The 25014-nt window shown below is 38.5% G+C and overlaps 1 protein-coding gene across 1 annotated transcript; it reads left to right on the top strand.

Annotated features, from left to right (window-relative positions):
- Positions 1–5518: 5518 nt before the first annotated feature.
- Positions 5519–10047, top strand: LOC143586261 (shaggy-related protein kinase epsilon-like). Its single transcript, XM_077067845.1, has 13 exons — positions 5519–5635; positions 6674–6925; positions 6995–7087; positions 7168–7227; positions 7328–7600; positions 7679–7753; positions 7846–7902; positions 7972–8112; positions 8822–8872; positions 8957–9052; positions 9160–9243; positions 9374–9476; positions 9658–10047. Exons 1-13 carry the CDS (start codon positions 5573–5575, stop codon positions 9717–9719), a joined length of 1410 nt encoding a protein of 469 aa, XP_076923960.1. The 5' UTR covers positions 5519–5572; the 3' UTR covers positions 9720–10047.
- The last annotated feature ends 14967 nt before the right edge of the window (positions 10048–25014 follow it).

Below are 25014 nucleotides of genomic sequence, written 5' to 3'. Positions count from 1 at the left end.
AAGTTAACATAAATTTTACATTTTCTCACATGATTCAAATCTTCCATAATTTGTAATATATTTATTACGTGATATTAATATTAATATTTAATTTTATCATTTCAGGTTATTGTCCCCAACTTAGTATAGCTAATTTCATGGATTGAGAATTGTTTGATAAGATGTCTTTTATTTTTGTTTAATATTGATTTATATTTATGTTAGTATTCATGTATTTATTTATTTTTCACAATTTATGTATTCAATTTATTATTATATAATCCTTAAATGAAATTTAGTTGATTATTCTATAATACATTAAATTATCTATAGTAAGATAATCAATCTTATATTGTTGTTAGTCAAAGTCCAATTATATTGAATAGGTTTAAATAACATTTATATATTTGATTATATTGAATATGTTTAAATAACAACAATTTGAATAAATTAACGATTTGACTCAATTTTACCATTTATATTGAATAGGTTTAAATAAAATATACATATTTAAACATAATTCTCATTCCTAATTTGACTAATTTTTTTCAACCCTTTTTATTTTTTTGAATACCATCCATAAGTATAAACTCATTTCATGATTATTCAATATTCATGCATTAAATAAAATAAATATTATTTTCTTCTAAATATTTCAAGTTATTGTGAATTTAATGTCAATTTCAACTAAATTCCTTAAGTGAATAATAAAAATTATTTATTTGAACCATTTTGAAATTCGAATTCTTGACCACTTATATGAAGTTTACAAAAATAGGTTATACAGTTAATAATCCGGTGCTCACGTACATTATAGAATCTTTAATATATTTGACCAATTTAATATGTTTTTATTATAAATTTTTAATTACCGTGTTTTAATTAAGGCAACCAATAAACTATTATTGTTAATTAATTAATGTATTTACGTTTTTATAAAGATTCTTATATTTTAGTTAGGTTAGGTGATATAATGTTTTAAACACGATTAATTACAATATAATTAAAATTGACATGTTTAAATATACACCATATTTTAAGCTAGAGCATAAAATTAGTAATGTACAAGAATAAGTTAGTAATTGATATTTATCATCATTAATATAATTAATCATATCAATTAAATAAATTTTGGTAACTGGTATGAATTGTCAATTCTCATACATCTAAAATTAGACCCAATTAACAATAACATAAATAATTAAGCCTAGAATATAACTTTGTTTAGATTTATAAAAAAATAATGTATACTAATTAAGCCTATATATTAAAATAATTTTTTACTAGAGACGGGATATGAAATTTAAAATTTTAATAGGGTCAATTAATTAAAAATAAATGTATAAACTAACTTCAAAGGATGTTTATTATACGGGATATAATACAATTAATTAAGCCTATGTATATACTATATTTCTTTATTAAAATGATGTTTATTAAAGAAGGGATAATATAATATTCCTGTATAATATAAGATAATGATAGACAAACAGAAATATAAATTTTTTAGTTTAAGATATACAATATATTTTATTATGTTGTATCATATATTGAATCTCCGAATATTTGATTTAATAGACAATTCTGATAATTAAGCCTATATATTAAAATAATGTTTAATGTCAATTAAACTAAAATACTTACGTAATAATAAATGCAGAATAATATAAATTAGTTAATAGTAATTATTAATCATTTAATAGAATTGATTGTATATATTTTAATTTATTTTAGAATTATTTTATTATTCTAAATATTCATTATTATTATTAATGAGTTTTACGTGTTTTAGTTAGTTATGGGTTCATTTTTTTTTATTTGACCAATTTATAATTATGTTTAAATGTCAAGATGCATGCTCGAAATAAACCACACATATTTTCGATAATCATTTTATAATCATAACTCATTGTCTCTTTAAACTAACAAAATTCAAATACGAGCCAGTCATAACGAAAAACTAACTCAAAAGAAAGTGTTAAAATATGTATAATTTACCGAAACAAATATGACCTTTTAAAGTTAAGGCTATGTGTAGTGGAGGGGCTACAATTGGGGGCGAATTGTGACACGTGGCGCCCAGTCAGCATGGAGTGGAAATTTGTTTTTGGGTGTAATGGTGTAGGGGCTACAAGTTGGGCCCACAGTGTCTTTTTTATTATTTTCTATTTATAATTAAACTAATTAAATAAAAACTAATTTATTTAAATAATTAAATAAAAATGCATTAAAATTAAAAAGAAATACAAAAAAAACATACCTAAAAAAAATACATAACTAAAATATTAAAAAACGTAACTAAAGAAAAAAATAAAAAAAACATAACTAAAAAAAAGAAACTAATATTTGTAATATTCGCGCATTTTTTCACGTCGGCGTTGAAACAATAATGCGGCATCCTCGTGAAACCCCTCCGCTTTGAGGGATTCGTAGTCGTCTTTCATTTGTTTTAATTCGAACGTCTGGTTCAGCTTTTCTTGTTGTTTGTTGGATGCTCGAAGGTCGGCTCCAATTACGGTGGCATTTGTTTCCAAACGACCGACCAACTTGTTTATTTCAACGGGCTCCGTATTGAATCGTGTTGACGACGAACCTTCCCCCTTATTTTTCCTCGATCTCCCGCGTGGTCGAGGCAACTCCTCTACCTCATCGTCGTCGGGTATATTAAAATCTTCGGCTAAATTAACCGTGTCGTCCATGAAGAAGCTACGAGCATCGGAGGGTGTGTTTGGTGTGCTCGGATTTGTCGACGACGATGTCTTTGACCTTTTTGATTGTCGGGATGAGCCGGCTCGTCGGGCGACGGGAACGGTTGGTGCCCCGGCCCATTTCGCGCAATCGCGTAGTTTTTTCCAACAATTCAAATACTTGAACGGTTTACCGGGCCGCTCAAAAGTTTGGCCCTGAGCTCAAAAGTCGCTCAAGGCTTGATTTATAATGTCGACGTCGTTATGCCCGCTACGCCAACTGGGCCCCTGCAACCGATTAAATATGCCGGCAAATTTTTGACAATCGTCGTTAAGCCCTTCCAGTGGGCTTGAACCGCTTCTTTTCCCGGGTAGTCTTCGGGTTTATTGGTTATCTCGAGCCAAGCTTCAAATACTTTCTTCTAAAACACCCTGGTGGCTTGAAAGTTAGCTACAAATTAAAATTATTTGTCACAATTAGTATACATTTTAATAAACACTAAATACATTTTTAATAAATACTTAATATTAAAAAACTTACCGACGTTGGGATCCTCCGAAATGACGATCCAAGCCCTTGCAAGGGCCGCCTCCTCCTCGCTTCAATGCTTGTATGGATCACGTTGCGCCATCGACTCCCCCGGTTGTTGTTTTTTGTGTTTCCGGGTCGGCTTTTTGCTTGAACCGGAGGCCCGTGACGTTTGCGTATCCGGTACCGTAACCGGCTCCGACTCCGGTGGTGTAGACCCGAACGCCGGCATTGTGTTTTGGGGGCTGAGATAATTGGCATACATGTTTAGGTTCGGGTCGGAAAATTGATACGGATAGCTCGGTTGGTTCGGGTTCATCGGGTTCCATTGTAAGTTCGGTTGGTTCAGTTGGCTCGATTGCGAACCATACGTTTGACCGAAACCAGGGAATTGGTAGTTCGGTTGGTTGGGGTTGTTTCTAGGATTCATTTTGTTAATTTTTTGTAAGAATTTGGGTATGATTTGTGTATAAAATGGATATAAAATGAAGAAGTCTGGTGTATGTGTGTGTGTATATATATATTGTATAAATTAAATAATTTTTTTTATATTTGACCGTTTGACAACGGTAATAATAATAAAATATTATTATTTTTCACACAAACCAGGCGACAAACTAACCCCGCCCCCGCCCCTTTTCCCCCACATATCGCCGGGGGGGGGGGTGTTCTCGCCCCTCTTCACCCCTTTTCGCCCAATCCGACGCCCCACTACACTCGGCCTAATAGTTAGACATTTTAATTAAAAAAGTTGATTTTTTTTCTTGATGGTAAGTTACTAACTATGTATATATATATATTTTTTTTTCTAGTTTGACATTTGTTAGAAGTAATTCGAATTTGTAGCAACCAAGTCCAAGAGATTCGCAATACAAAGTTTATCATTCATTTCAAAGTTTATACTGTTTGGATAAATGAGACGAATGTTGTGGGTTATTAGTTTACTTGTAATCGTCTTGGCATTCACACATATAATCTTAGATATTCACTATAATTGATTATTTATGCTAAATAATCATCATCTTTAATTTTAATGATACATTCCAATCATTTATACATTTATTTATTTCTGTTTTTAAGAATCGACTTTGACAACTCTTTTGTAGTTTTTAATAGTCTCCAATCTCAACAAAGTTTCCATATTTTATATTTGAACAATTTTTAATTACGCATAAATGTCAAGATTATTGTATACAATTGAAAAAAGAATTATATAATGAAATTAATTTTAAATAAGCTAATGATGTTAAATAGTTTGAAACATAAATAATTGCAGATTGCAATCACTTTAATAAAATTATAATTTGGGAATAACTTCTATGTAATAAAATTAAAATTAACCGGTTTAATTTTAATTATCTCTATATTATTTTAGTTATACTTAATTAGTGAAATTAGTAGAAAAAAAAAACTTATTGGTTCGATTTAACTTAAAACATTTAACTAAAATGTCTTTGAATCGAAATAAAACAAAAGTTTAATTACAAAATAACTTATAATAAAATATACCTTTATTTATTTATTAATGTTGAAATGAAACTCATAATACCTTAATACTTTAGTTGTATATTTACTCAGGAAGCTATGATTTATTTTGTTTTTTATATTGTGAAGCAAAATGACTTTTTTTTAATAAAATGTCGAAGAAGTTGATGGTGGGGCTAATATGATGATAACATGTTCATGTCTTCGTTTGGTTTTTTAATTTAGGTGTATATTAAGTTTATGTAAGTATTAACTTTTTATGTATACAATCTAAAAAGTAGCTTATGAATTTTAAATTTTTAACTTTTGATTATGTTTTCAAATATTGTAATTTGAATGTTGTTTGGGTTTGTCTTTGTATTTCACAATCATTGATTTTCGTACCAATATTATTTACAACTTAAAGTATGCTTTCGTCCCGAATAACATATAACAACTTATGTTGTCTTTTCAAATGACATGTGGTTGTTCGAAAATTTCAATATTTCCACCCGTGTCGTACACGGGTTAATAACTTAGTAGTCAAATATTTTAACCAGCTTTAACAATACAATCGTTAAACTTTCAAAATAGTATAAGGAGCAGAAACGAAAATAAACAGAGGGCGGTGGGCCCCTGAAATACGAAGGGCATTACTTTGAAACCTGTTTCATAGCATCCAATGCTACCTTCACTCTCAGCCGTCAGATCATTATATCCAACGGTTGTAATCAAAGTTTGACTAGCGTACATAAAGAGGCAAACAATGAATGATTACCTTCTTCACACCTTTGACCAGAAACAGAAAGAGAGTCTTTGAGATCAAGTCTAGAGAGAGAAACCCTTAGATAGATTTAGAGAGAGAAAGTGAATTTAGTGTTTTGAACTAACTTATGTTATATGAAACATAATAATGAATGTGATGATGCGTCGGTTGAAGAGTATTGCTTCTGGAAGATCTTCTGTTTCAGATCCGGTGGGTGTTTTATTGATTTGGGTTGTGTTTCATTCATTAGTATATTTTATTTAAATGATAGTTGAAAGTTTTGAGTTAGTGTTAAGTTCATTAGTTTAGACTTTAGAGGATTTGTGTTTATTCATGTGATTTATGATGCATTAACTGAACGCTTTTACTCCTTTTTTTTTTTTAAATTCATATTTTGAGCTATGGTTTTTGAGGGGTTTTGATCTCAACCCATTTTAACCTATTATACATTTTACTTAAACCGATTATTATATTTAAATGATAGAGTAGTTGAAAGTTTTGAGGCACTGTTAAGTTAATTAGTTTAGAGAATTTGTGTTTGTTCATGTGATTTATGATGCATTAACTTAACGCTTTTACTCTTTTTTTTTTTTTAGATTCTCACCCATTATACATTTTACTTAAACCGGTAATAACCCTAATGGGTCACATTTGCCACCCCTAGTATCTACTGATTTGTATTGACGTCATGCTAGTATTGTTTGACTTGAGGAGTTATCGAAATGCAGATGTGCGTAATGCTGTATATGAACCGAACGTTAGGTTCATTTATGTTTGTTTGTTTGTGTTCGCTTGTTTAATAAATGAACGGACATGAACAAAGGCCAAGTTTGTTCAATTATGTTTGTGAACGTTCGATAGTGTGTTTGTTTACGTCCGTTTATGTTTTTAATGGCTTTTGTTTATGTTTGTTCATTAAAGGTTTTGATATGTTTTAATGCCTTTTCAAATCTTATCATATAGATTTAACTATTTAATTAATATCAGTGTCATATGTAAAATTGACACTGACCATTTTCGGTTAGCCAAATCAACAAAACACTGTTTTTGTTCATTTGTGTTCGTGAACCGTTTATGAACAAGTTCATTTTCTTAATGAACAAACATAAACAGCAGATTTCGTCCGATTAGTTTTTCGTGAACCGTTTGCCTGTCCGTTAGAAGCTTAACGGACGATCATGAACAAGGCCTTATTCAGCCCTAGATGTACGCGTGTTCGCGTTCTTATTATTTACTTTTATTTTGTAGGGTGGAGATTCCAGCATTAAGAGAGTAAAAGTTGAGCAAGAGGTTGAATCACATGTTAGTGGTGAACCAGAGCCACAATCAGTAGAGAAGAGTACCGAAACTGTAGAGTTGCATATGGAAGCTGCATCCACAGATATGGCTGCAAGCACATCCAATGCAACTTCCACATCTAAACCTGAAAAGGCTGATTATGATGAGCTTCCGAAAGAAATGAACGAAATGAAAATCAAGGAAGATAAATCTGAAGACAAGGTACATATTGAATTGAATGCTGTATAATTTTGAATATGTTTTTGATTAAAATTGTAAGTTGTAATATAGGAAGTTGAGGCTACCGTTGTCAATGGGAGCGGGACAGAAAAAGGCCAGATAATAGTGACTTCTGTTGGTGGTCGAAATGGACAACCAAAGCAGGTAATTATTCTAAGTTAATAGCAATTTTGTTGGATATGTTTAGTAAATGGATTTGCATCATTGAATCTATTTTGGTCTAGACTTTATCTTACATGGCGGAGCGTGTAGTTGGCACCGGTTCCTTCGGCGTAGTTTTTGAGGTACCAGGATATGATTTTAATTTTTTATTTTACTAATACGTACGTCTGTGCTCAAAGATATTGGTAATGTTTTAGTGAATAAACCACTGTTCTTTTATAGGCTAAATGTCTTGAAACCGGTGAGTCTGTTGCTATAAAGAAAGTGCTACAGGATAAACGATACAAAAACAGAGAGCTTCAAATCATGCGTTTACTTGATCATCCAAACATTGTTCCCTTGAAAAACTGTTTCTATTCAACAACTGAAAAGAACGAAGTGTACCTAAACGTTGTGCTAGAATACATACCTGAAACAGTGTATCGCGTGTCGAGGCATTACAGTAGGATGACTCAGCACATACCTCTTTTATACGTACAGCTGTACACGTATCAGGTGAATCTTGTACTCATTGACATCTTCTACTTTTACTAATTTGCATCTTAATTGACTTAATTATTCATCTTGGTTCAGATCTGTCGGGCACTTAACTACATTCACAATGTGATTGGTGTATGCCATCGTGATATAAAGCCACAAAATTTGTTGGTGAGATCTTTAATACGTAAATAACCCTGCTAATAACATTGCTTCTCATTTTTTGTAAAGTTTATACATTAAATTGGGATCTTGATTTGCAGGTTAATCCACACACTCATCAGCTGAAACTATGCGATTTTGGGAGTGCAAAGATGCTGGTAAGACACTCATTAATTTCTTTTGCCAATTAGTTGTCAAGTTTTGAGCTTTATTTGTTTTCATTATAGGTGCCTGGTGAACCGAATATTTCATATATTTGTTCAAGATATTATAGGGCTCCTGAATTGATATTTGGAGCAACAGAATACACCAATGCAATAGATATGTGGTCTGCTGGTTGTGTTTTGGCTGAGTTACTATTGGGACACGTATGTGACTATTTTATGTTTGTTTTCTTGTCTTTATGAGATTTCGTTTTAAGCCTATAGACGAACCGAGCGTTTAGTGAACTGTTGGGTAGGAAGTTCGTTTATTTAATAAACAAACGGACATGAAAAATTCTTTTGTTCATTTAGTAACACGAACACATGTCTTGCTTGTTCATTTATGTTTATTTGTTTGTGTTCGGTTGTTTACATATACTTCAATATTTTTTAAGCCCATTACAGTTTATTATAGTTTTATGAAATTAAAATATCGACAATTACAATTTAGTCTAGTCTTATTAAACTTTTAGGTCCAACATATAGATGTCTATTTGTCTATGTTAAGTGATGTTTGTTCGTTTGTGTTCTTTTACATTCCTGAACCGTCTGTACTATTAATGAACAGACATAAACGAACACGAACGCACTCAACGCATGGACATGAACAAGAAAATTCATTCATTTAATTGTTCATGTTCGATCATTTTTTCCGTGAAATTAAATGAACGAACATAAGCATGCCCCGTTCATGTTTGTTCAGTTCGTTTACAGGCCTATTTCATTTTGATTTGGTAAAGATTTATTTTCTTGACATGATTTTAGACACTCTGGTTATGGGCCGTTACATCTGTTTTTTGTTAAAAATGTTAGATTATAGCATAAATAAATAAATAAAGAATTTGCTGATTTATATGATTTGTAACATTTACAGCCTCTTTTTCCTGGTGAAAACGGTGTAGATCAGCTGGTGGAGATTATCAAGGTATGTTTATTTACAACTTTTGCTGCTGTAAAATCATATTTTGAATTTTTATTGACACTCTTTTTTTTATTTGTTCTAATTTAGATTCTGGGAACACCAACAAGAGAGGAAATCAAGTGCATGAATCCACATTACACGGAATTTAAGTTTCCACAAATCAAGGCTCATCCATGGCATAAGGTTAATTAACAATCAATTATTTTGTATTGGAATACATTTTTGTATGTGTGATTATTTAATATATTCATTCCAACATATAAATTTATATTTGCACATTCTTTTTTCAGATTTTTCAGAAGCGAATGCCACCCGAAGCGGTTGATCTTGTCTCACGTTTACTTCAATATTCACCAAAGCTGCGATGTAGTGCTGTAAGTGAACCTCATTACTTGTTTCTCATGTCGATAAATAAAAAATTATGATTTAGGGATTTTTTATACATCTTTAGCCTTTTATAATATGAAAATAAACCGGGATCTTGATGATTATAATGTTTTTCAGTTGGAGGCGTGTGCCCATCCGTTCTTTGATGATTTAAGAGATCCAAACACAACTTTACCAAGCGGAAAACCCCTTCCTCCCCTATTTAACTTCACACCACAAGGTACAATAGTTATATTATTCTTCATCAGTAATTATAAAGAAATATGAAAAAAAATGTTAACATTTAGAAACCAGGTAGATTTTTTTTTATAAATAACTTATTTGTTGCGTACGATTGCAATAATATATTTTTTGATTAAATGAGGACGATTCTTAATAAACGATACTTAATGCTGGTACAGAGCTAGCTCATGCCTCTCCAGAATTGGTCCAACGTCTTGTACCCAAACACGCAGAAAAATGAATAATGTGAAGTGAAGGGTTATTATAAAAGCATGATCATACCAGACATCGATCACGTCGTATATTTGCTACCAGGCAAGAACTCCTTGCACCTTCTCCGTAAAAGGAGGCTTACAAATGGCGAAAAAGGTTAAGTTATAGGGGTATAAGTATGTTCTTATTTAGATGATGTAGTTAAGTTTTTCATTTGTAAGCATCCGTCTAAATCTACTCGATCGATGGGATGCAATGTTTGCTAGATATGGGCTATACTTATAAGTTATGATGCGTACTCTTGTGCCCGGTTTTTTTTGCTATGAAATGAGTTGTGTCAATATATGGTACTTATGATTCAATGTGTGAAACAATTTTGGTCCATTTGGCATTTGCAATGACAGATCTCAAGTCAAAGTATGTGACCATGTTATTAGAGATCCACAATTTTTAGTGGCGTAACCCTAACAAAGATATAGGGGTATGCACTTTCTAGCACGTGATCGGTGGAATACTGAGATATGCCCTTTCAAATGACGGATCGTATACTATTTACTTTAGCTCTGTCATTTCAAATGACGGAACACCTTCAGAATTTCTAAGTCGTCTGATAAAAGCTGACAAGCTTTGGAAATTCTTAGGATCCGTCATTTGAAATGACAGACTACCTAGAAACACAAAAGGCCATTTCTCTCAACTAGAAACCATTTGATCACTTGGTTTTTCTCCTGTTTTGAGAAAGGAGTTCCAGGTAAAACTTGTAATCAAAGTTTGATATCTTAAAACTGTTTTACATTGTTTGATTTGCTCGACTTATTTATAATAATAAATAAACAAATAATTACCCTGGAAAAATTACCCCAATTCATAAACATTGAACCAAATGTTGGGACACGTTGGAAAGATCATTCATTGGGTGTACGAAAAGAAAATAATTATTTTGATGGTGACTATGCTAAAAAATTTTGTCACGATATGAAAGGTAAATAGTAAAGTACTTATGTGGACCGGATGATGCTGAAAAATTATTTTGATGGAGACAATGCAAGTTATAAGGTTCGTGGGTCATGTCATGTTTTGTTAATCTCTGATTCTCTTCATGATCTATTCACTTTTACTTATATAGTTATTCATGTATTAAGTATTTATCCATGTAGGTATTGGTGTGTGTAATACGTGTAAAATTTGATAAAATTACTTTTTTGATCTTATAGGAATACAAATGGCAAATAAAGTTTAAGTTATGGAAATTTTTTGTAATTCTATGTGGTTTAGGATAACCCTTTGTATTTGAAGGTGGTTTATTTAATATTTTGTAAAACTGGTTAACTCGTAAGGGGGCTGCGAGTTTAACCACAAATTATAAACTCGCAATGGTGGGCAGCGGGTTTTAAGAGAATCTTACCAAACTTTTAAATTCGTAAGGGGGAGCAGCGTGGTTTGAATACATCAAATCACTTCTGAAATTACCCATTTTTTATTCCATTCATATGTTTAGAGTAGGAATATTACAACTCATTCACAAATCATATGTTTTTTATTCCCTCCATATGTTTTATATATCAAATCATTCCCCACGTGGTATTGAATGAATATAGGTCAAGTTAAGAAAAGCGCATTCAGTGGCGGAGCCACATAGTGCCCATCGGGTTCGGCCGTCTTTTTTTGATTTTATATAGAACATATTGTATCGAATTAACGGGTGAAACTAGTATCGTTTTAAAAAGATATTCGAACCCATTAATTTTGAAAAAAAATTGGTAACCAATATTTTTTTTATAAATTTAAAAAGTTTTAAAATAACTATAAAATTACTAATAAACATTATAAATGAACCGATAATAACTCATATATAGATTATAAAAAAACCTAAAATTATTCATAAATGGACCAATAATAACCAGTTAACATTTTTAAACATAATACCTAAATAAATTTTAAATAAAAGTCCAGACTAAAAATGAGTTTTTTTAAGTCGTGATTGAAGATGTTATGAGTCGTTTTCAAAACATGAAAGCGCGCAAAGAACAATTATAATATATAATATCTGTTTTATATAATATGACTTTGTATTTATTGATTGTTGACGGCGTGCTTTTGTTATAATAGTGATATTGCATTTTATCTATCTGATTGACCTGGCCCAACCCGTCTGGGTCCGAAAACTTGGCGTCGGATAAAATCGAGCACCAAAAAATCCGAACCCATAGGAAAAAATTCTAGCTCCAACAATGGGAGTAGTGATATATTATGTTGGTGAACTTATTTGAAACATACATATGCTAGGATAAAAACATGGGTAATATTTGATATATTCAAATCTCGTTGCCATCCCTTGAGAGTTTAAAAGTTTTATCATATTCTCTTTAAACTCGCCGCCCCCATTGCGAGTTTATAATTTGTGGTTAAACTTGCAGCCCCCCCCCCCCCCCCTCTCCCCTTGCGAATTATCTAGTTTTATAAAATATTAAATAAACCTCTTACAAATACAAAGGAGTCTTCTAAACCACCTAAAATAATGGTATGTTGATGTAGTTAAGTTTTTCATCTGTAAGCATTCATTTAAAATGTTATATTGTTATTTGTGTAGATTCCTACGACGCAAGCACATGTTGTATTAATGTGTTTTTGTGGTGGTGGTGATGGTGACAATATCACTACGATGTTTCCGTTGATGAAGATCAAGGGTCTTGAAACTGGATATATATAGAACAGATTGTTATGTCTTGAAAACCAAATGAGGGTTATAACTAATTAGAAATCAGGAAAAGTAAACCTAATATTACATTTTAATTGATATGTACATGCTAAGGGTCTGAGTTAAGCTTTGTCGACCTCATCCTTCACTCGCTTTAGACCATCTCCAATGCAAGTGAAGAGGTAGGTCCCAGCAGAGCCCAGTTGGACCCGCAAGACTCACCTTAAACAGGGACGTCTGCGCAGAGACCAACTGGATCCGCAGGACCAACCATGCTCAGAGAAGTGACGTCCTTACGCGCAGTATGCAAGCTGGTCCCGCAGGAAATGCCTCCCATGGTGAAGGACTCCGCCTGTTCCCGCAGCCTCGGATACAAGCCATGAGGGAAGGCCACCCGCGCAGCATGGCTACACGCACAAGGCACTTAGCTCTCAATCGTTCAGTGTCACCTGAAGGAATGAGCCAAGCCGGGAGCAATCCCGCACAGAGGCGGGAGGGGGAATACTCCCGCCCAAATAAGCCAGTCCGTATACTGAAGGATCTTTTACTGTACCTGACGAGGTATGGACAAAAGATCTGATCAGAGATGCGACAGCTCACTGACAGCAGCATGGCAGACAGCACGCCACAGCACTGTGACCAATAGCCGCCGCCTACCCACCAACTCCTGCCATACCACGTGCCTAGCCTGTAGTTGGCAGAAGAGGAAGAGTGCACGACACGCCTGCTCTGTGTCAGCCGCTACCTATCCACCACTCACAGGCAGGGCACGTGCATAGGTTACAGTTGGTAGCGTGTTGGGCCGGCTAAACCCCTTGGAAACCTACCTTCGGCTATAAATACCACAAATGGTATGACCATCTCATCTTACCTTGTATGATCATATCTTATTACATTATCATCATATTATACCTGATATCTGCTCTAGCAATCTCTTAATATACATTTATATTTAAAGAGCAATCTAGTCTGATTCTCACGCCGGAGGGTGGTCACAAGGAGGAACCCCCCCCTTCTCAGTGACGAGCTCACGGTGTCTGTTTTGCAGGTTATCAGAAGAACCATCTTCCAAGGGTCTAACCCCTCGTGGGAAACATCTCTCCAACCCCCAGGTTACCAGTAACCTGCCCGGGGTCCGGTTAGTGTTTCTTCATTGGCGCCATCCGTGCATAAAGCTAGAACTACAATTTTCTCCAGTTTTTTCAAAACTTTATACAAAAGATGGTTAGAGAAATTCCGGTAACCACAACCCCAGCTATTGGGGGGAATACCGGCAACACAGTTTTTACAAACACTACTCCGGCTACCGAAGCCGGAGCAAGTGAAGTAAATTTTACGAACACTACCCCACTTACTAAAGCAGGGGCAAGTGCAGTAAATGACCGCCTACTGGGATCCACCGATACCCAGTTTGAAAAACGAAGACTCCCCCGCCAGACTCTCGACGAAGTCAAGGCATGGGCGGAGGCACAACAAAAGGAATTCCAGGCTGAGTTGAACGAACGCTTGCGTTCCGTGCAACAGGCCGACGAATTCGAATACTGGGAGGATGACTCGGAGGAATCCGACTCCGACGCGAACCCTCGTCATAAGGCAAAAGGGAAGCGTAAAGAAACGAAAACCCAACCAAAAAGGCATTTTGGACAAGCCTTCAAACCAAAAAGCATAGATGGAAGTCCACGAGACTTCTCTAAAACGTTCAGACCAAACGTTACAAATGCAGGAACGTCCAAATTTGCAAGGGACATTGCTGAAGCAATTGCCCCGAAAAGTGCTAAACAAATGCCTAACATAGGCACATATGACGGCCTATCTGATCCAGACGATCATTTGAACAGGTTCATAGCGGGGGCAACCGTTAGCAATTGGACGGAACCCACGTGGTGTTACATGTTCCAAATGACGCTGGTGGGGGCTGCTAGGGCTTGGTTTGATCGTTTACCGGTTAACCACATTTACGACTGGGCAGACTTCCAGCAGAAGTTTAGCCAACACTTCAGCCAGCAGCGAAAGTATACCGAGGAGCAATGGACAATCCTCAAATGCACACGGGAAGAAGATGAATCTCTGCCAAACTTCATCACTCGCTTCAACTCAAAGAAGTTAAGTTTGGGCAATATCAGCGAGGATCTTGTTCGCGCAGCCTTCATCCAGGGCGCGCAAGACCCAGAGCTTATCCGCACCCTAACGGGTAAAGATGGAATGCCATCCACATGGGATGGCATCATGACAGCAGCCAAACGCTATGCGGAAACGGAGAAGCAACTGGGTAGAGACCTTCCGCAGAACACAAACCTTTACACCCAGAGGACGAGAGAGGACAACGTCCTCACCGCCCGATTGAACAAAAAACGGAAGCAAGGCATTTGGCAGTCAAGGGTAAACTTTGACACCTCATCCGGCTTACAACACCGATTGGGTGAAAGGGATAATGTAAAGCCGCACCGGAACCCCAGATGGACGCCACTTACCAAAAGCGTCACTGACATATTTGCTAATGAAGAGCTCCCATGGCCAAAGCCTCCAGAAATCCGACATCGTCACGATGCCGATCGGAGCAAGTACTGTGACTATCACAGAACAAAAGGCCACAACACTGAAGAATGCATAGACGTAAAAGACATGGTCGAAACATTCGTCAGAGATGGGACGCTCGCGCACCTCGTGGCGAAATAAAAGCTAAGCAGGCAGGCAGGTGCGTGTGGAACCACGGCTGGGGTAAACACGAATAAAAAATCAGCTTCAATAGACTACATGCTGCGTAAAGAACGAGATCCCGAAACAGGTGCGTGTCGGCTCGATGGCGCTCCCATCCAAACAACATGGAAGGGAGCTCATTTACACAGTTTGCATGTAAATCAATTCCAATTTGTAAAGAAAAGGCCAAGAGCCACTTCTAATGGAAATGATTCTCTCTAGAACATCGAAGATGATGATTTTACATTTATACTTTTCTGGACACTATTATGCCGGTTTTCACCGCATAATTACGTAAAGTCATTGCATGGGAAGGCGGTCCTACCCGCACGAACCCAATAACGTAACAAACCTTCACGCAGGTCAGTTGAAGGGGAAAAAATTCAGCACCCAAAAATGAAAGTGCCGGTCTATCCGCATGAATCATTAAGGAAACTGAATAATAACCTGTCAACAACCGCGCGTCGAACGGTTAAAACTATCCAACACTGGACGACATTCATATCACGTGAAGTCGTTGCGTGGGAAGGCGGTCTTACCCGCACGAACCCAATAACGTGGCAAACCTTCACGCAGGTTAGTTGAAGGAGTTCATCCCATTAAATGAAAGTGCCGGTCTATCCCGCATGAATCATTCGAGGGAACTGCACCAACAACCGCGCGTCGAACGGTTCAAAACAAAATTCTTAAAAAGATGAGAAAAACCTACACGCAGGTCAGATAAGGGTAAAGTCTTGCCATCCTACTAAGTGCAAGTGACGGTTCTACCCGCACAATCACGAAAGAGGAAGCAAAACTTCACACCTATTATCAACCACGTTCAAAGATTAACTTATCCTCAAAAGATGAGAAACCTACACGCAGGTCAGATAAGGGTAAAGTTCTGCCATCCTACTAAGTGCAAGTGACGGTTCTACCCGCACAATCACGAAAGAGGAAGCAAAACTTCACACCTATTATCAACCACGTTCAAAGGTTAACTTATCCTAAAAAAGTAAGAAAAACCAGCACGCAGGTTAGATAAAAGTTAAAGCTTAGCCATCCTACCAAGTGCAAGTGACGGTTCTACCCGCACAATCACGAAGGAGGAAGCGAAACTTTAACCCACTATCAACCACGTTCAAAGGTTCTTATTCTGAACACTTGGAAAATTGCTAATTTAAACTAAGTATGCAAGTCATAAGTTTATAAAGCAAGGAACCCAAAGAAGGAAATAACAGTCTTATACGCAAAAAGGTTAATATTTCAATGATGTATTACAACAGTGGCCGGGTAACTACCCGCCTAAAAGAAATCTATACAAAGCTAAGTCTATCCTAGCAGCGGGAAGGGATCTTCAGGATCAGGCTTCAGGGCCACCTCCGCTTGGGCCAGCACCATCAGAGCGCGGCTGCCCAAGGAAAGCCTTAAGGATGTTTAGCCCATCATCAGCAGCAGCAGCTTCATTCACCTTCTCCACCACTGGATGCGGGAAGGCAGCGTACTGGTTCACAGCTTGGTCATAAGCAGCTTCAGTGTTAACATTGAATAAAGGGAAGTTGGAGGGCGGAAAGCCTCTCTCAGCAAACCCTAGACCAAGCAGGAAGCCAGTCTTCTGCCCATCCTCATGAGAAGCGTTGAGGGCTGCGCTCATCGCATCGTCATAAGAGGTCTCTGAAAGGACCTGACGCACAACCTACAAAAGAATTAAAGTTAGAACATTTTCTAATTACGAGCAGAAAGCGTAAAGAAAAAGAGGATACCTGAGGCAACGCTTCTCGAAGCAGCCATTGGAGGGTAGCTTGACTTTCTTTGTAAGCACGTTCAGCTCCGCTTTTATCAAGGTTGGCAAGTTGAATTTCCTTGGCGGCAGCTTCTTCGACGCTTTGAAGTTTCCTCTCAGTGCGGTCAAGCACCCCCCTCTGGTCAAGGATCTCTTGCAGCTTCTTGGCATCTTCCATTGCCAAGGCGTCATGAGCATGTTGAAGAGCTTTTAATTTGCATTTAAGCTGCTCATTCTCTTCGCGAAGCGGCTCAGCAACAGCTTCAGCCTTGGCAGCCCTCTCAGTTGAGTTTCGCGCAGTCTCCTTAGCCAGCCGAAGCTGTTCATTCACAGCTTGGGCAGCCTTGGAGCGGGCCTCGAGTCGCGCCTGGACTTCAACCTCGAGGGCCTTGAATGCCTTCTCCTTCTCGGCTGCGGCAGCGGCCAACTGCCGGTTCTCCTCCCGAAGAGCCCGCGCTTCAGATACATCTTTGGCGCGAGCTGCTTTTAACTTGTCGTTTTCACGACAAAGCAACTCGACGCGGGGCTGCGTCCGGGCCTGGAGAACCCGAAGCTCATTGGTTAGCCTACCCTCTTGGTAGCTAGCCATGGCTTCCCCCAACGCACCAGGAGGAGCAGCGTGGCGGGCCCAGTCCACGCACTCCACAGGGGTGCGAAGGGTTGTTCCTCGGCGTATGTTCCATCTTGGAACATACACTTCATTGGAATCCGACACTGCAAAAAAAAAAAAAAAAAAAAAAAAAAAAAAAAAACAAACAAAGGCAGTTAGGAAAAGATGATAAAAATATATAAGGGAAAAAAAGAACCCTACGTACCTGTAGGGTCAATAACAGGCCGATAGCCGCCAAACCCATCACCTGAACCTAAAGGAAATCCATCCAACAGGTCAGGCAGACGGGAAGGTGGCATAGATCGGCGGAAAGCCCGGCGTGTACCTGATGGTCCGGCCGTCGGTGCCGGTGGCGCAGGTATAGTGGCAGCCGCTGTGGTAGCCGTTGTTGGCACCGCCTCCTCAGCAACAGTAACCGCCGGCTCCGTGAAAGATGCTGTAAAAATTGCACTCACGGCCGGCGGAGACACCTTCTCAGCTGGAACAGCCTCAGGAAGGCTGGAACCAGCGGAAGCAGACGCCTGGGTCGACGCCTCGGGAAGGCTGACCAAGCCTACCGTCATTGGCGGGGGAACACTTGCTCCAACTCCACCCTGGAATGCGTCAACATCCACACCTGCACAAGCAAAAGTGTTAGAAAAATTTATTCGAAACAAATCTAGACAAGAATTATGGGGGTACTTACGGGGTCTCTTGAGCTTGAACGCACGGACGAGCGGGGGCGAACCCGATGGAGCCGGCCTCTTAACACCGGTAACCGTCGTCGTCGCTGCCTCCCCGGAGGTAACACCTGCAGCCTCCGGAACGGTGGTCTCTTCACCACCGGGCTTCCCCGCCACCTCTGCATTATCTGACTCCGAGTCAGATAGGACTACCGGGTCGGCCGTAGAGGCCACCTTCTCCTTGCCTTTCCCGACGGCAGCCTTTTTCTTCCGCACCAGCGGAGGACCTTCTGCGGATTCCTCAGAAGAAGAAATGTCATGAACTCCAGCAGCAGGCACAGCATTGAGAGGTTCAGGGTAGAAGATAGGCTTACCTGGCCGTCGGTGGCTCAGGATCTCTTGGCCTGGCGGGTAAACCTCCACGAACCGACCCGCGGTCTGCTCTAAGATGGGCAACTCGTTCTCGTCCAGAGCACGAGTACCCATCCGCGCAGGACCATCTTCCTCCCGCGGATTCAGGAGCGACTGAAGATCGTTCCCCTCTGAAATCAAGAAAGTTAGTAAAAATCGAAGTCAGCAAAATGAAACAAGACGTACCATAAGGGACAGAGTTCGAACCATATTCAAGGACGATCGGAACCTTATCCGCATTCGCCGCCTTCCACACCCGGCTCATCCCCAGCATCACCATCGCCGACTCCGGAAAACGGAAAACCGGGGACTGGACCCGGGAAATCTTCGAGAACCATTCCGCCTCCTCGTAGTTGAGGGCGGGAAGGTTCGGAAGCGCCTGGCCATTCTTGAACTTCATGGCAATGGGGATGGCGCGAGCGGATATGAAGAAGAACTCTCTTCTCCAGGAGCGAAGACTCCGCTCGGTGGTACAAATCTTTAAACCCTTGATACGGGTTGTAAGAGTGTACCACCCTTGGATGCACCTCCATGTATAGAAGGTCATCAGGCGATCAACGAGGGGCTCAAGGCCCAGTATCCGGCACACCCACTCAAAGTGCCGGACCTTGGCAATGGCCATGGGGTGCACCTCTGTCAGGTGCACACCGTGCCTCTCCAGGACACGGTACACAAACTTTGTCAATGGAAACCTAAGGTTCCCGTAGACAAAGAATGCAGCATAAACCCCGATCTTGCCACTAGGGGCATCGTACACAGTATGGTGGGGTTCAGGAAACTCAGGCTCGAGAGACTCGAGCATGAACTTCCTGATGATATACTGGTACAGATCGACAGGAAGAGAGCACTGGCATTCGCCAGCAGTCTTCTGGTCATCAGCATCATGAGAAGACATGGTGGAAGAAAGACGAAAAGAGATTTCAGGGTAATGCTTTACTAAACAGAAAAATTCGCCGGAAATTACTTGAGAAGAAGAGATGAAAGTGGAAAGTGTGAATTGCAAATAACCCTCTCCCCCTTTATATAGTAATCGCAATTAATGCGGTGAATTTAATGCGGAGGAGAGAGAAATCAAATGTGCAATGAAACTATGACACGTGGCAAAAAGCAAGCTGGCAACAGCTATTGAAAGGACGTGTGCCAGTAATTTCGCGGCCACGCGCCCGAAAAATCGCTCCCACGCGCCTGAAAAAGCGACTGGAATGACCATGTTCTGTCACGTCACCATAACTTCCTGCACGTCCTGACACAGTCAGAAGAAACCGTCGCACGACGTTTCAGAGGTTTATCTTTTCACCAACTCTTCGAATTTCAAAATTCAAACTTCGAAAGTATTAAAAAGTAAGCGGGAAAATACCCCTTACCCCTTGGCAAGCAAGTAACCGTAAGACGGATGCGGGTACAGTGTAAAGGCAAAACCCTTCACATACCTAGCACCCGCAGGGAATTGAAGCCAAATAAACCTTGGCAAGCAACCGTAAGACGGATGCGGGTACAGTGTAAAGGCAAAACCCTTCACATACCTAGCACCCGCAGGGAATTGAAGCCAAATAAACCTTGGCAAACAAGTAACCGTAAGCCGGCTGCGGGTACAGTGTTAAGGCAAAACCCTTCACATACCTAGCACCTGCAGGGAATTGAAGCCAAGAACCTTGGTGAACAAGTAACCGTAAGACGGATGCGGGTACAGTGTTAAGGCAAAACCCTTCACATACCTAGCACCCGCAGGGAATTGACGCCAGGAATACCTTGAGAGTAAAGTAACCGTAAGACGAGCGCAGGTACAGTGTTAAGGCAAAACCCTTCACATACCTAGCGCTCCGCTGGGAATTGAAACCAAGAAGGATCTTCTGGGCAATGCTTGCGGAAACGGAAATAGCATCCCCGCATAGCGGGAACATCGAGAACTACGTTGTTTGAAGCTCCAGGATGGAATTGGTGGTCTTAACATAATTGATCACTATGTTCAAAACTACCAAAACCTCATGGAAAATACATACAACTGGGACTCAATGCTCCTGACTTGCGAGGAGGTTACAGACCTACCCGCATCATACCCAAAGACCAAGCAGGAAACTCGGGCATTTCTGCAAGTGACAAGGACTTCCGCGGAAAGAATCCCCATGGAAAACCTTACAAAACCCCTTTTCAAAACCCTTTGCTCAAGTCCAAAAGTTCACCTCACTTCATTAAACACTCATGAGAAGAACATTGGACTGGGGGGACTTGAAGAGGTAGGTCCCAGCAGAGCCCAGTTGGACCCGCAAGACTCACCTTAAACAGGGACGTCTGCGCAGAGACCAACTGGATCCGCAGGACCAACCATGCTCAGAGAAGTGACGTCCTTACGCGCAGTATGCAAGCTGGTCCCGCAGGAAATGCCTCCCATGGTGAAGGACTCCGCCTGTTCCCGCAGCCTCGGATACAAGCCATGAGGGAAGGCCACCCGCGCAGCATGGCTACACGCACAAGGCACTTAGCTCTCAATCGTTCAGTGTCACCTGAAGGAATGAGCCAAGCCGGGAGCAATCCCGCACAGAGGCGGGAGGGGGAATACTCCCGCCCAAATAAGCCAGTCCGTATACTGAAGGATCTTTTACTGTACCTGACGAGGTATGGACAAAAGATCTGATCAGAGATGCGACAGCTCACTGACAGCAGCATGGCAGACAGCACGCCACAGCACTGTGACCAATAGCCGCCGCCTACCCACCAACTCCTGCCATACCACGTGCCTAGCCTGTAGTTGGCAGAAGAGGAAGAGTGCACGACACGCCTGCTCTGTGTCAGCCGCTACCTATCCACCACTCACAGGCAGGGCACGTGCATAGGTTACAGTTGGTAGCGTGTTGGGCCGGCTAAACCCCTTGGAAACCTACCTTCGGCTATAAATACCACAAATGGTATGACCATCTCATCTTACCTTGTATGATCATATCTTATTACATTATCATCATATTATACCTGATATCTGCTCTAGCAATCTCTTAATATACATTTATATTTAAAGAGCAATCTAGTCTGATTCTCACGCCGGAGGGTGGTCACAAGGAGGAACCCCCCCCTTCTCAGTGACGAGCTCACGGTGTCTGTTTTGCAGGTTATCAGAAGAACCATCTTCCAAGGGTCTAACCCCTCGTGGGAAACATCTCTCCAACCCCCAGGTTACCAGTAACCTGCCCGGGGTCCGGTTAGTGTTTCTTCAGCAAGGGAAAAAGAGAGGCCCTTAGTTGCCTTTGATGATGTGACTTATGACATGGATGCAGTGACAGAACCAGAACTTAATGATATAAATGTCATAATAAAAAAAGATATTACATTCATTAGCATACGACTAGTTATGATTTTTGCTAATTGATATATACATTAAGGGTCGAGTTTAACATATTATCTAAAGCGAAAGCACATAACCTGTCAAAATCGAACTGAAGTAACCTATCCAAACTAATAAACGATGGCTCGGTTATGTTTTCCTTAGAAACTGAAATAATTTGATGTTAATTATGCCTCGCTCCAAAACGCAACGATCCAAACTATAAGATCTAACTAACTCGATCTAGTTTAAATCATTAAATGTTTGAAATAACCGAACCTAACAAAAAGTTTAAAATTGTTTACTCTTACATGTTTAAAAGAAATTAAAATAAGATTAAGTCAACATAATGGATTAAGTCCAAATAATGTCATAAATATCAATTGCAAAGTAGAGTTTTTTTTTTCTAGAGTGGCGTTGATGGAAAAAATATTTACCAAAATAGTGTTGGTTTTAAAATATCTATCAAAGTAGTGTTTTACTTATTTGTTACTTTCTCACTCTAAATCTTATTGGATAACATTAATAAACTAAACAATTACTAACTTAATTATCTTATTAACCATGTTTATAATTTTCTAACCACTGTAGTTATTTTAAAAAAATAAATCATATCATTACCTACCACTTTCTAACCAATTTAGTTATTTACAATTAAAAGGTAAATCATATTATTTTTATATCACAGTATCATAATACATGAAACAAAACACCATTAATTTTCAAAATCAATATTATTTGTTTTAGAAAACATCTTGCTTCGAACATAGGAGTTGCTAAGAGTCAAATTCGGAAAAAAAAACCTATTGTATGGGAAATACTTCAGGAAATTCTGGATGACCATCCTGTATTACTGAATAGAGCGCCTACTCTGCATAGATTAGGCATACAGGCATTCCTCCCCATTTTAGTGGAAGGGCGTGCTATTTGTTTACATCCATTAGTTTGTAAGGGCTTCAATGCGGACTTTGACGGGGATCAAATGGCTGTTCATGTGCCTTTATCTTTAGAGGCTCAAGCAGAGGCACGTTTACTTATGTTTTCTCATATGAATCTTTTGTCTCCAACTATTGGAGATCCCATTTCTGCACCAACTCAAGATATGCTTAGTGGACTCTATGTCTTAACGAGTGGAAATCGTCGGGGTATTTGTGTAAATAGGTATAATCCATGTAATAGTAGAAACTATCAAAATGAAGATAATAACTATAAGTATACAAAAAAAAAAGAACCCTTTTTTTGTAATGCCTATGATGCAATTGGAGCTTATCGGCAAAAACGAATCAATTTAGGTAGTCCTTTGTGGTTGCGATGGCGACTAGATCAACGTGTTATTGCTGCAAGAGAAGTTCCTATCGAAATTCACTATGAATCTTTGGGGACCTATTATGAGATTTATGGACACTATCTAATAGTAAGAAGTATAAAAAAAGAAATTCTTTATATATATATTCGAACCACTCTTGGTCATATTTCTCTTTATCGAGAAATAGAAGAAGCCATACAGGGGTTTTGGCAGGGCTGTTGTAATTCTATGCTGCCAGGGGGAATTCGAATCTCGCCGGGTTAACTAGGACTAGAATTGCGGAATTTCTACGTGAATCAAGATCTAGAAAAGGAAATTTTCCAATCACTGACTCAAACCCATTGTCAAATTCTACTCAGCACAACTCAATATGGAGGTACTGATGGCAGAACGGCCCACTCAGGTCTTTCACAATAAAGTGATAAGATTTTTCACACGTTAACTCAAGATACTTCGAATTCATAAATGTGTCACAAACCATTATAAGTAAAAATATGAATTAAATCGTTATAGATCCCTTTTTCTATATAAAAAAAATCATATCTGTGAGTTTTAGTAATTTAGACACATTTTATTTTATTTCTTTTGATTTGTATTCATGAAAAGATCGTGGAATAAATAATATTATTAAATAAATGAATGATATTTTTCGTTCCATGTTCAGGTTATTAGTGTTAAGATCGATAAAAGTTGTGTTATAAATATATATATATTTTAAAATAACTACAGTGGTTAGAAAATTATAAACATAGTTAATAAGATAATTAAGTTAATAATTGTTTAGTTAATTAATGTATTCTAATAAGATTTATAGTGAGAAACTAATAAATAAGTAAAACACTAATTTTGTAAATATTTTAAAACCAATACCATTTTAATAAATACTTTTTCTATCAACACCACTTTAAGAAAAACCTCTTGCAAAGCACTCCGTAATAAATAATATAAAGAAAACGTAAATACTAGAATCATATTGTTGGGTCTTGTCCTATTCAAGAACCCAGTAAAAAGAAAACAATAAAATAAGGGGTTTTTTACATGGGTAATGTTAGAGACACCATCCAAAAATGAAAACACCCACCCACTACGCGGCTTATCGCCCGATCCGCCGCGGATTACCCCCTTTTGTCTTATTATGTCAACTGCTTTTGTCTTATTATGTTTGTACCAAATACGCGGCTTAGTGATCGATCCGCCGCTTATCGAGTAAACATCAACATCAGCAGATCAAATCCGTCATAACCCGTACGTAATACGCCGAGGATCGATCGATCCGCCGCTGATCAAGTCAATAATTTAATTTTGGCACATCTGTCTCCCTTTCTCTACATATATCATGCTCATTTCTCATTTTTCATTGTAGACAATATTTTTCGTTGATTAGATATAGAAAGTATTTGTGTTTTGTGTTTGTTAAACTATAATGGATTTATATGATATTTTGTTTGGTGACGGGAACGACGAGCAGGCGGGCTACGCATACAACGATCAGCCAGAGCAGTCGGGCTTGCCAGATTTGAATGAACTTCCCGACTTGAACCATGAGCCGGGGTATGGAAATATCGAGCAGTACGACTTACCAAATCCTGACCAGGTTATTTAGTGTGTTTATATAGTACAACAACGCGTTAGTTATTTTTTAAATATTATATGTTGTCTTGTCAAAATATTTTTTTATCAGGGGTATATCATATACGGCGGAAGTCACCCTTTGTGGCCGGAGGATAATAGGACACCGTCTAATACATATGAGGGCAGATTCGAGGAGTCTTATGGTCAGTCTTCGTAGCAGTTACATGTAGACGGTCCGTATTACGGAACTCAGAATTCGTACCAGTTACCTTTATGAGAGCAACCATACATG

The sequence above is a fragment of the Bidens hawaiensis genome, unplaced genomic scaffold (genome assembly GCF_021521415.1).
Source record: "Bidens hawaiensis isolate Kalapana, Puna unplaced genomic scaffold, B.hawaiensis_p1.1 tig00034593_1, whole genome shotgun sequence".
Lineage (NCBI taxonomy): Eukaryota > Viridiplantae > Streptophyta > Magnoliopsida > Asterales > Asteraceae > Bidens > Bidens hawaiensis.
This window is presented reverse-complemented; position numbering and strand designations above follow the sequence as displayed.